At 40.6% G+C, this 12678-nt stretch overlaps 1 protein-coding gene across 2 annotated transcripts in view; it reads right to left on the bottom strand.

Moving 5' to 3' along the window:
* Positions 1-2305: 2305 nt before the first annotated feature.
* The window catches only part of slc6a17 (solute carrier family 6 member 17), a 44680-nt gene continuing 34307 nt past the window's right edge, over positions 2306-12678 (bottom strand). Inside the window, exons 8-13 of one of the 2 annotated variants that reach the window (XM_061684937.1) lie at positions 12365-12557; positions 11208-11400; positions 10974-11133; positions 9240-9402; positions 8010-8395; positions 2306-6864 (exon numbers count right to left, since the gene is read on the bottom strand). In XM_061684937.1, coding sequence (XP_061540921.1) covers positions 8033-8395; positions 9240-9402; positions 10974-11133; positions 11208-11400; positions 12365-12557 — 1072 coding nt within the window. In that variant the 3' untranslated portion in view covers positions 2306-6864; positions 8010-8032. Of the gene's footprint in view, positions 8396-9239; positions 9403-10973; positions 11134-11207; positions 11401-12364; positions 12558-12678 lie in introns of both variants that reach the window. The other variant, XM_061684936.1, reaches the window with a different exon arrangement.

Genomic DNA, 12678 nt, shown 5'->3' with positions numbered 1-12678 from the left:
AGCAAAATTTTGAGCCCACGCTTTGAGGACCTTGAAGGTAGAAAACATTGGTTTGACTACACAAGCGTTTGATTGTTATGCAATACATTGCTTTATCCATCCATCCATTTTCTGAGCCACTTCTCCTCACTAGGGTCACGGGCGTGCTGGAGCCTATCCCAGCTGTCATCGGGCAGGAGGCGGGGTACACCCTGAACTGGTTGCCAACCAATCACAGGGCACATACAAACAAACAACCAGTCACACCTATGGGCAATTTAGAGTCTCCAATTAATGCATGTTTTTGGGATGTGGGAGGAAACCGGAGTGCCCGGAGAAAACCCACGCAGGCACGGGGAGAACATGCAAACTCCACATAGGCGGGACCGGGGATTGAACCCGGGTCCTCAGAACTCTGAGGTTGACGCTCAAACCAGTCGTCCACCGTGCCGCCTACATTGCTTTAATGACTCATAAATAGAATTTCCACACGTACCGGACAATGGAAGTGTAACCGTTGTGATTTCATTTGTGACTGTATGAATGGTTGCCTGTGAGCCAAATGTGTCTCTCACTTTGGCCAGAGGCCTGGTGGGATCTGGTTGCAGCTGTCTTTTATAAATCCACCACATAATTCCTTTACGGTATGTTAATAAGTGATCCTATGATGTAAAAAAAAAATATGGCTAAAGCAATAATACTCCATCATTAAATTAACAGCTTCATAATAATTTTGATGGCACATCAGCGTGTAGTATGAAGAATGTCGCCGTCGTTGCCATGGTGACCTAAGTGAATTTTTTTGTGGTCGTATATTAGTGGACTATTAGGGACACCTGCTTGCTGTTAGTATTTTGGGCCCTTTTGCATCCTTGTCAGTTATAAAATACACACTTCAATTTTGCAGCAGTTCCTTACAGTTGCTTTAATAATGCCTTCCATACCCATTTTTAGGCATTTCTACACACAGCGAAGTGAAAATTTAATTGGGGATTCAAATATTATTATGAATGTATAATAAAATACATTAGGAATAAAAAACTGTTAATAAAATGCATAATTAAAATACATACAATTATACATATGATTGATGATATGTTTTAATATATAAAAACATCATGAACTACAGTAAATATATTAAGTCATTTGTCATTAATAAATACATCATGTAATACTGGTACATTTGAAAAATTAATGACAATGAAATCATGAAAAAAAATCATGAAAAATCACGAACATTAAATACAATTTTAAAGATGAAATAAATTAAAATAATATGACAATCCATCCATCCATTTTCAGCACCACTTATCCTGGTTAGGGGCGCTGGAGCCTAGCCCAGCTGATTTAGGGCGAAAGGCGGACTACACCCTGAACTGGTCACCAGTCAGTCGCAGGGCACAAAATAATATAATAAAATCAATACATTTTAAAAATCAATAAATAAACAAATTGATAATGAGTAGTAGATAATTATTAAATCAATTTAAAAGGTCCTGAAATACAGGTTAATTGAAGCCTCTAAATTGCCCGTAGGTATGAATGTAAGTGCGAATGGTTGTTTGTTTCTATGTGCCCTGCGATTGGCTGGCGACCAGTTCAGGGTGTACCCCGTCTCTTGCCCGAAGATAGCTGGCATAGGGTCCAACACGCCCGCGACCATAGTGAGGAAAAGTGGAACGGAAGATGAATGAATGAATGAATGAAATCAGTAATAAAATAGCTTTGAACCCTCTTATTCGATCACATACTCTACATGTACCCCTAAAGGTTGTCTTAAAACATGAATGTCCCAAAAGAGAGCCCACACAAAGACATTTATTCAAAGCAATGTTTTTATTTTTCATCTTAGGTTGTACACTTTCAACCGCTCCCCCCACAACCCCCAAAAAAAGAAAGAAAATCTATCTTACTGATAAAGTTTCTCTTTGTTGCAAGTGTGAAATCCAACACATTGATTGTTTACGCACCACGAGTGTACATCCCAGGAACACACTACACTTTGACACCACAAAAACCTACATGGATTTTACACACTGTACTGTACGCGCGCACACGCACACACATACACACGCTGACAGACAGCGAACCGACAGTAAATGACCTACTGTACATCAAAAAATAGTTGAAAATATACAAGTATTATTTACAGCTCAAGTATAGACTGATACACATCGTAAATAGATCGGAATGTACATCGAGATTTACACTTTGGATACAATAAAAAGAAGAGAACTATGCTTTGCTCACATCAAGATTGAAACTTCTGGTCAATTCATTTTCGCTTTCGCTAAGACCCGCACCCCATTTACAGAGAACCCCCCCCCCCCCCCCCCCCCCCACTCACACACACACACACACACATTCATGGGGGTTAGGAACCGAGTGCTGGCGCAAATAGCGATTTCCACTAGTAAATGACGCCCCCCAAATGATTATGATTGCCTATATTCACAGTTTAAAACCTAAATATACCCCAAACCATAATCCCGAAACACTTTTAATACAATTTCAGTCATATTTCAACATTACTTAGAAAAATAAATGGCTTCCAGATCGTTTGATTCAGAAATAATGCAGAGGAAGTGCAAGGACGCTGGCATGTATGTTGCCGCTTCACAACCCCTAGAAATAACAATTACTACTTTCCAACTAGCTGTTTTTTGACCTTTTTGGACCTTTACTGAAATCTTTTATCACGTCGCTATTCGCCGTCTAGCTGGCCATCAGCCTGTGGCCAACATTAGCTACTCCTACACTAACATAAAGGACCAGGGTGTTTTGGTGGAATCTTGTGGCATTTTAAGTCATGACGCAAACAACATAAAAATACAGGAGAGGTGAATAGATGAATCTGTGAATGGTGTAGGGCTTAATATTGTTGTCCGACAAGCTTCACCCAAAAAGCCTACACAAACATTGCAACCAGGAAGCTGTAGCTAGCCCGAGTACCTTATATCCATAGCTAGCGACGATGGCGCCTCTCCTTAGAGCCTAACATTAGCATGTTGGTTAAAACGATAACAAACAACAGCAAAGTTTAACCATGATATACTGTGTGTGTATATATATATATATATATATATATATATATATATATATATATATATATATATATATATATAAACGTTACAATAAGTGCATTGCTTACTTTCAAATAGCTAAAATATAGATCCTAAACTTGTTAGCATGTGGGTAAGATAACATTAGCATTTTGATTAATGAGCTATCAACAAGAGTTATCTTTCGAGATACAAATACATTGCAACGGCTAAGCTTGGAGCAGACAAAGGCGTGCCTGTTGATTTTTGAGGGATTCGAATGTGAATGGCCGCTTAGCTTTATTCAGAGCCGCCATTACATTTGAAAAAGTTTTAAAAAATGACAAAATTACGACCAAACCAAAAAAAATTATGAAATACAGTATATCATCAAATTCAACGCAGCGTCCACAGAAATGTGTCGGACTTTCTTGTTCAGTGCGGCACCATGATTGGACACTCTGCCTTCCGGGGGATGTGGCTTAGCGAAAGCTCAATTGAAGCTGTAGTTACACAACACAACAAATAAGATGAACAGACCTCCGAATTGAAACTGTACGCATAAGCATGGACAAATGGTATACAGATAGTATACAGTGCTAAGAGTGGAAACTGTGTAGAATTGTGGTAAGATATTCAGACATGGTGGATAAAAGGACACATTGTGCATCACATTTGAACATCCAACAAGTCAATAACAGCATGTTCTTGTATTTAATGTGAATTTGTGAAATGTTTTCTTTTTTCTTTTTGAATTGGCAATCAAAAGTCAAAAAATGAAAAAGTGACTGATCATTTCATTTTTTTTAATCTAGCACCAAAAAAAAAAAAAAAAAAAAAGTAATGCGATTGGACAAACAGCAGTGAAAGTATTTCTTCAATGTTAGATGGACTACATGACGCCGATTACAATCATGTTTGAAACACGTTTTTCAAATATGGCTAATGGATCATTTGATAGATTGTGGTCGTGGCGGCTAACGAGCTAACACATCTTCACTAATGTCCTTCACCAAACTTCCTGGTCACATAAACCCGACCAACTAAATATCCAAATCAAATTCAGTCTTGTGGACCGTTTTTTTTCCATTCTATATCATTGATCTGAGCCTAAAATTGAAAAATGTGGTACTTCTCTGTTTTTTTTTTTTTTTTAATTGCTAGTTAAAAAGGATGATATGCGGAGTATTGTGCCAATGCTAGCATTTTAGGGCATTTAGTGTGCTTTCAGCCTTGTTCCTTGGGCCAAGACGAACAGCTGACATGATATATTCGTTTCTTTACCTAATTCGCTCTCTGGCCGGCTGGTTGGTTCCTAGGTTGTATTTTTAGCTCGCCGGCTGCTGGAAGCTCATCGCTCAGCAGCGAGACGCGGCTGCTTTGTGCTCAGGCAAATGTGCTTTTGCTCAAATGTGCTTCGTCTCTCGCCATAAAGAAGACAAGATGACATCATGTAAAACGTTTCCTTGTACCAATGATTCTCAAAATGTGGTACCCATGTAGTGGTACTCAATAGAATCATTTCCTAAGTACAGTTCAGTTGTATTGAGCTTTGAAGTTCAATACATTTGTATTTATTTTATAAGAAATGTTATTTTTTAAACAATTTAGGTAAAATGGTGATTGAAATTTTATGTAGAATACATTTACATACAGAGTTTCTCCACCTATGACTTGGCAGCAAGTGGGTAAAAAGGTGACGACGGACGCACTACACGGAAGCTCTATGATGTCACGTCAAATGGTAAGAAGAACTGCAGTGTTAGCACAGTTTTGGATTTGCTAACAGTTTTAGCTTCTGATAGCAGTCACATATTTGAAGGTGAGGCAGGTTGTCGACGTGGGGCCTTGGAGATGAAGTGCTGCCTCCAGTAGTGAAAGTAGAAAAAATACAAATTGGTCTTTAAGGGGACTTGCTTTTCTCTTTAGATGTTGGGCTGCTTGGGGACCAATATCGGCTCGCCTCGTCGCAATGCCCTCGCACAGCCCCTAACCTTCACGGTAACAAATGTCAAACTCGAAATTGGTATGGGTGGAGTGGAAGGCGGGGTGACCAGGGACTCATTTACATGAGAAAGCACCACCCCCCGAAACGGGCTAATTTCGACACGACAACAAATATATATATTGTTAATGCTTGGGATATTTCGACGAAACTTGCAATTAAAACACCTGGGAACTATTTTAAATTGTATACATTTGGGCTTTGTGTGCCATTACTTTACTGTACAACGCAGCATTATTGCAACTTTCATTTTTGTTGTGCAAGTTATCACGACTTAACTGGCGAGACGAGCAACGACTTTACTTACATTTCGAACGTGTGTCACATAATTACATTTTAAAAGAGCAAACAATAGGAGAGCTCTTTTCCGAAACGCTCTAAATACATGTTGATTATTTCAATAAAAATGACATTCATTTAGCCAGAGCAGCAAATTTTACGAACATTAATTATTGAGAGACATTGGGTACAACTGAACGATATCATCATGATCATCATCATCATCATCAAAGTGCAATCGCAAGGCGACGAGACACCTGATCACTCTCAAGCTTTGGGACCCGGGAGGGGCCACAGCAAGGCTCCTTCATTGCTGGCCAGCAGAGACACCTAGCGGTTACAAGTGTGTACAGGAACAACAAACAGAACACGCATCAACACGTCTTTAGTACACTACTGCCGAATATTTAGGGATATTCGGCTTTCAGGTGAAATTTTAAGATGAACTAAAACTGCACAATAAGTTTTACATCTGAACTTCATTTGACTGTGGGTCCAACAGTTTAATGTTTCAGTACTTTCTGCACAACTTCTGTCCTCTAACAAAGAGCTGAACAGCAAAACGTATTTGATTCATGCAAATTTCCAAGGACGTCCACTCTTCCAGTCTTTCTGTATTGTTATTGCAACCTTCTGATGACACTATAAAACCGGCCACTGAGCTTTGATGGAGTGTCATCAGCAGGTTCCAACAGAGATACAGAGGGACTGGAAGAGTCACAAAAACACATAAGGAGACATCCACAGAAATGGAAAAAACAACACTGAACTTTGCTGTTCAGCTCCTTGTTAGGTAACAGCAAGCACCTTCGCTGGCTCCCCATCAAGTTCCAGAGAGTGTTGAAACTTTTGCTAATGACCAAATCTATTGCCGGTTCTTGTGGTGATCAAGGAGGTTCCTGTAGTCCACCACAAGGTTGGGAATAAGGCTATTAAGAAGGTTCTAAAGGTTCCACAAGTCTAGATGTTCAACAGGACGTTCTAGTGGGGATCAAGGAGGTTCTGGTAGTCTACTACATTGTGTGAATGTGTCTTTTAAAAAGGTTCTAGAGGTTCTACAGAAGCTTTTAGTGATGATTAAGGAGGTTCTAGTAGTCCACTTCAAGGATGTGAACATGTGCATGAAGAAGGTTCTACACATTCTACAGGTCTGGATATTCCACAGACGGTTCTAGTGGTGATTGAGGAGGTTCCTGTAGTCCACTACAAGGTTCTAAACCTGGCTATTAAGAAGGGACTGGAGGTTTTCAAGGTCTAGACGTTCTACAGAAGATTCTAGTGATAATCAAACTTGGCCATTAAGAAGGTTCAAGAGATTCTACGGGTTTAGATGTTCTACAGAAGCTTCTAGTGACAAATCAATGAGGTTGTGGTAGTCCACTACAAGGATGTGAACGTATGCATTAAGAAGGGTCTACAGGTACTACAAGTCTTGATGTTGTACACAAGGTGCTAGTGGTTATTAAGGAGGTTCTGGTTTTCCACAAAGAGGCTGTGAAGTCCAGAATTCTTCATTTTCTCCGGAACTCTCAGCCTACTAAAATCTGTGATGCTGTTTCCCTGGACATAAAAAAAAAAAAAAAAAAAAAAAAAACATTGTTACGCTTCCTCGGGTCCCTTGAAAGGTGGTACAGTATATAAATGTAAGCTATTAGTATTATTTTCATTATTATTATAAATCTGATTCATATAATTATTATAAATATTATTATTATTATTCAAGGAGTTGGTCATGCTGAATGCTTCAACTAAACAATAAATCGTTTCATCTATGGCTGAGCCAAGAGGTGCGCAGGTGACAACAACCTCCTGATGTTCATGGTATCTAAGACGCGTTACCAAGGCACCACCACCCCGCCCCGGCCCCTGGGCAACACAGGTCTATTTTTACACGTTGAGGGTACACCGGGGCCTCGCACACACAAAAGACTAAAGTCACACCTCTTATGCCCTCACCGAGCCGATCAAAGATGAGCCCTCGCACGTCATTAAACGGGAGGGGGAAAAAAAGCCTCATTGACTCGTATACAAACATTTGTGTCCTGTGAGTGCCTGCCCACTCATTAAGGGTGAAAGTAACAACCTAGTCAATCAATCTATTTCAGAAAGTATGAGCAAGCCGTTCTGCACTTCTGTCCCAACGTTACCAAATGGCCGATGACATGATCAGCTAGGCTGGTCCAGAGCAAAAGAACCACTTTGGCAATGTCAATGTCAAAAGGTAAGCAGAGCTGCAGTGTTAGCACAGATCGGCTAACAATGGCATAGCATTACTTAGACATAAAACAAATATGTGGCTTATCTTGGAGCAAAGGTAATAATAATAATAATAATAATAGTAATAATAATAGTAACAATAATTATAATAATAATAACAACAAAGTTTATTATTATAACTGCTTTCACAGATTCTCACCCTTCCTTAAATGCCACCAGTTGGTTCAAAATGCTGGCGCACTCCTCTTAACTGGAACACGTAAAAGGGAGCACATACAGTAACTCCTATTCTGGCTTTCTGTCCACTTCGAGTTTTGTTTTGTTTTTAAATTTGTTACTGTTTTATTCTTTTTAAATTATGTTACATTTTTTACATTTCATATTCTTATTTGTATTCAGCACATAAAGTTATTGAGCACTGGACAAACCCTGAACCTGATCCACCGGATGAATAAAGGTGGGATGAAAAAAAGAAAAGAAAACGGAACCTCTTTCCGAAACGCTCGGAACATTATAGCTCAGACTCGGGGGAGCCGATGTTCCGGTAGCCCGTCTTGGTGCTGGTCCCATAGTTGGTGTTGGTCATTTCCTGTGTGCCGCCGGGCCCCAGGTAGGCACGGTGGGGGGGCACTGGGGAGGGCGCCTGGAGAGGCTTCTTGCCGAGGATGAAGCGCTGCTCGTCCTGCTCTCCCAGGTTGGACATGTCCTTGATCATGCCTTTGCGGTAGGACACGGACAGCTTGTTGGAACCGTCCGACAGCAGGTTGAAGTGGCGGGCCACGAAGACCACGGGCAAGGGCAGCATGGCCACGGCGATGAGGGAGTAGGCCATGGCTAAAGCCCACGGAGGGTAGCTGTGGAAATGCTCAGAGCCCTGAACAGGTGGAGAGAAAACAGATGAGCCGGTGAGCTGGAGGAACCTCCCAACCTTCATTCCCAAACGTCCAACCTCCAAATGATCCAATTTCACCCAATTGGTCCCAGATTATCATTCACAATTCACATTTATAATAAGTAATGATGATGATGATAATGATGATGATGATGATTACTATTTCTTCAGCTTTGTGTTCAAGTAAACAGGCCGAGATTTCACACTAAATAAATTTGTGAATACATTGATCAGATCATCCCTATTTCAGTATACAATACAATGGTCCCTTGGTTTATGAGTTTAATTTGTTCTGTGACCAACCCCGTAGTTTTGGGCTGCCAGATATCCGCTAAACGATTTCGTTTTTTCCCCAAAAAAATGTTAATTATTCCAACGGAACATGTGGTTTAGGAGGATTATACAAGGTAGAGTCCAAATTTGTAGTATCATGTACAGTACTGACTGTATTACTTAAATTAGTAGTGCCATCGGAGAATGTGAGGAATGTGTGACATCATGGGTCATTGGTGGTCTATGAGCAATTAAAAATAAATATTTTTAGGGGGTGTCTAATATTTGCAAATTTTCACTCTTTGCGGCAGATCTTGATCATTAAATAGCGAGGGTTGACAATAATTTATGTTAGCATTAGCTTTGTAAAACATATACGGTATATGTTTATGTAGTTGCTATTGAATTATATTACTCATATTGTACTGAGCAACCACGCCCCCTTCCTGTGTCTTAGTGAGTTCCATTTCCTGTTCTATGGATCTCATTACCTTGGTACCTTTCTTTGGGCAACTGTCTTTGTACAATTCAAGCACACACAAGCTGCACCCACCTCAGCTTCCACCCACGCGTTGTACCCTGCAGGACTTATGGCCATCTCAATGACGGTGGCCACGATGAGCAGCACCAGCACGGCCGGCGAAACATACCGCCACATGTAATAATAGAAGGAGTATGGCCGGAAGCCCAGCATGTCCTCCAGGTCCTGCATAAACCTGTGAGGAGAATAAGAAGCAGTAGTCAGGAAACTTGTAGACAGAGCAACGAAATCACTAACGGGAAGTTGTAAAGAGAGCAATAAAGTAACTGATGGCAAGTTGTAGACAGAGCAACAAAGTCAAGAACAAGAAGTTGTAGACAGCAACAAAGTTGCTGACAGGAAGTTGTAGACAGCATGCTGGTGTTAGTCTGGTATTGGCTACCACCTGACTGGTTCATCCATGATTGTTGTCTGATTCGGTCCACCAATCAGGATGGATGGTTGGTTGGACCACCAATCAGCTGCACTCCTTATTCACCACTTTGAGGTTGTTTGGAATTGTATAAAAAGACAATACAATCAGTCCTCGTAAAAGTAAACCATTCGGGATTTCCTTTGTTCTTTCCCAATATTGTGTTTAGTTTACTTTACCCAAAGGCGTTGTACTATTTTTGTTATCGTGTTTATAGAGTTAATCTCTATTTTGGTTGTACAGTGGTACCTTTCTGGACAAGTTTAATTTGTTCTGTGATCTAGGTCATAACACAATTTACTCCTATATTAAATTAATTTTCACCATTGAAATGAATTGAAATGACAATTCGTTTCCGTCCCCTCAAAAACAGAAACAAAAATAGCACTGTATTGTATAAGAACATAATAAAAGAGAATGTGAAGAAACTATCACTAAAGGTATTCGTGCACTGAACTCCAGCTACAACTTCTGCAAATAAATATTTTTTACTTCACTCAAGTGGCGGCGTATCTGAAGCTCGCTCATAACTCAAAAAATGGCTCATAACGGGAAAAAAACAAGCGACAGCTTCGGCTACTCGTACGTCAACGTACCACTGTATTTCATTGGTTTTGGTATCGTTAATTACTTTACTTACTAGTTGACTACTTAATGACGACTTGTAATTACAGCCAACTGCGGTCTCACAACGGAGAGCAAATACTTTGTTATTGTACTTAAATTTTGTTATTTTACTTAAGCTGAGGTGCCACGATGGGCGACTGGTTAACACATCTGCCTCGCAGAGCTGAGGACCAGGGCTCATGTCCCGGCCCCGCCTGTGTAGAGTTTGCGTGTTCTCCCCGTACCTGCGTGGGTTTTCTCCAGGTACTCTGGTTTCATCCCAAAAACATGCGTGGTAAATTAATTGAAGACTCTAAATTGCCCATAGGTGTGAATGTGAGTGCGAATAGTTGTTTGTTTATATGTGCCCTGTGATTGGCTGGCGACCAGTTCAGGGTGTACCCCGCCTCTCGCCCGAAGATAGCTGGGATAGCCTCCAGCACACTCGCGACCCTAGTGAGGATAAGCGGTACAGAAAATGGATGGATGGATGGATACTTAAGTAGAATTTTTACATAGCTGTACTTTATTTATATTTCTGGCAACCACTACATCTCCAAAATAAAATGTAAACTTTTACTCTATTCCATTTCCCCTAAGCACTTTCATTATTCGTTAATACAAAATAAAATCCCCAAAACTAGCCATTGACACTACCAAAGTTGAGATACTAGTATCCCTTTCAGCTACATTATACAAGACTGATGGACTGCTATTTAGGTAGGTACCTTTTGGTGCCGTATATCCAGGCCACGGAGATGTTCTCCAGAATCACCACCACCGTGAGCGGCAAGCCCGCGGAGTAGTCATCAAACATGGTGACGAAGTAATTCCCTGAGCGCTGCACAAACAGCAGACCCAACAGGAAGGCAATGATACAGCAAACCACTGAAGGACACAAGAGTGCGATCAGAACTTTAACCAACTTCAAGTTGTGGAAGAGATAAGAAGAAAAACCTCACCGCACAGGATTTCTTTGCGTATCTTGAAGGCGTCGAGGATGGGCGTGGTGATGCCCGTCATGGTCCCGATCATGCTTCCTAGGCCCAAATTAATGAGCATGAAGAAGAACATGACCGACCAGAAGGGACTGGCTGGGAAGTGCGTCATGGCTTCTGTGAAGGCGATGAAGGCCAGACCGGTTCCCTGCACGGCCTGCAGGATGCAAAAATGTTGCAAATAGTAATTTCCTTATTAATTAGGACCACTGTAACTTCGACTACTTCTACTATATATTTTAGAGGTGCAACAATTAATCGATTAATCGACAACAATTTTGATAATTGATGGGAAAAAAAAAAAAAAATCCACTCCGTATGCCAATAAATCGCTGTTAGTCGTCAGAATTTTAGATTGTTAGAATATATCAGCAATTTCTATTCTTATAACTCAAAAAAATGACAATAAATCCTGTTAAATTAGTGAATAGACAATTTCTCAATGGACAGCTTTGTTATTGTGAGCATAGCATGATTATTGCTTCATCAATAATAGCATTTGGGGGGTACTGTATACAAATGTAAACATAGGATGGACGGGGACAGAGGAGCACGGTAATATATGATGTGAAGATGATTTCTCAAAGAACTGTGGGGAAATGCACAGAAACTACTAATACCTATTGATAAGGACTCAGTGAGCAAGAAGAAGCGAGGTTTTTCAGTATTCCTGTTTTCACCTCTTCTTCGCACCTGTACCGTCAACCTTCCCGCAATACCAGGAGCTTTGCCACGATACCAGAACAATTATCGTACCGTGAGATTAATACCATGATAACGCAGAATCGTGACATATAGCAAACACTTGAGCGCACTTGACTGAACAGGGTGAGCTCAAGTTTGCCACAGGCAAGCAAAGATTTTAGGGCACTTGCCCACCTGCAAGCTGCTGAATTGCAGTTATCAAAAAGGCCAAATTTACACTTGTCGATATGTGCCCTGACATTGACTTGTGACAAGTCTATTGCTTGTCTATATTGTGTGTCTATTATTATTACAATTGTTAATTGTATTTTCTATATGTGCATTGAATCTCTTGCCTAAAGTCAGCTAGGATAGACTCTAGTTCACCCGTGACCCAAATGAGGAAAACCGCTAAATAAAAAGAAAGTGTCACGTACTTTGTTGAGTTCGTCCTCCAGAACACAAGGATCGAGGCCCAGCTGGGCAAAGTTGTCCTCCTTGACCGTTTTAATAACGCCGTACATTTCCGCATAGTCTTGCGTGGTCAGGTGCGAGAAGTTGATGTGAGGAGGTATAAGTTCTTTGCTCAGCACGCTGGTGTTGAGGTATACCAGGATCTTCTCCGCATTCCTGCACACAGGGAATACAAAAGCGTATGAATACAAAACGTTTGTGTGTGTGTCACTGCGGTGTGAAACTGTGGAACATCAAATGAGTGAGGAATAACAATGTCCAAACATAAACCAAAATG

Source organism: Phycodurus eques, chromosome 1 (genome assembly GCF_024500275.1).
Source record: "Phycodurus eques isolate BA_2022a chromosome 1, UOR_Pequ_1.1, whole genome shotgun sequence".
Classification (NCBI taxonomy): domain Eukaryota; kingdom Metazoa; phylum Chordata; class Actinopteri; order Syngnathiformes; family Syngnathidae; genus Phycodurus; species Phycodurus eques.
Note: the sequence above shows the minus strand (reverse complement) of the source record. Positions and strands in the feature narration are given on the sequence as shown.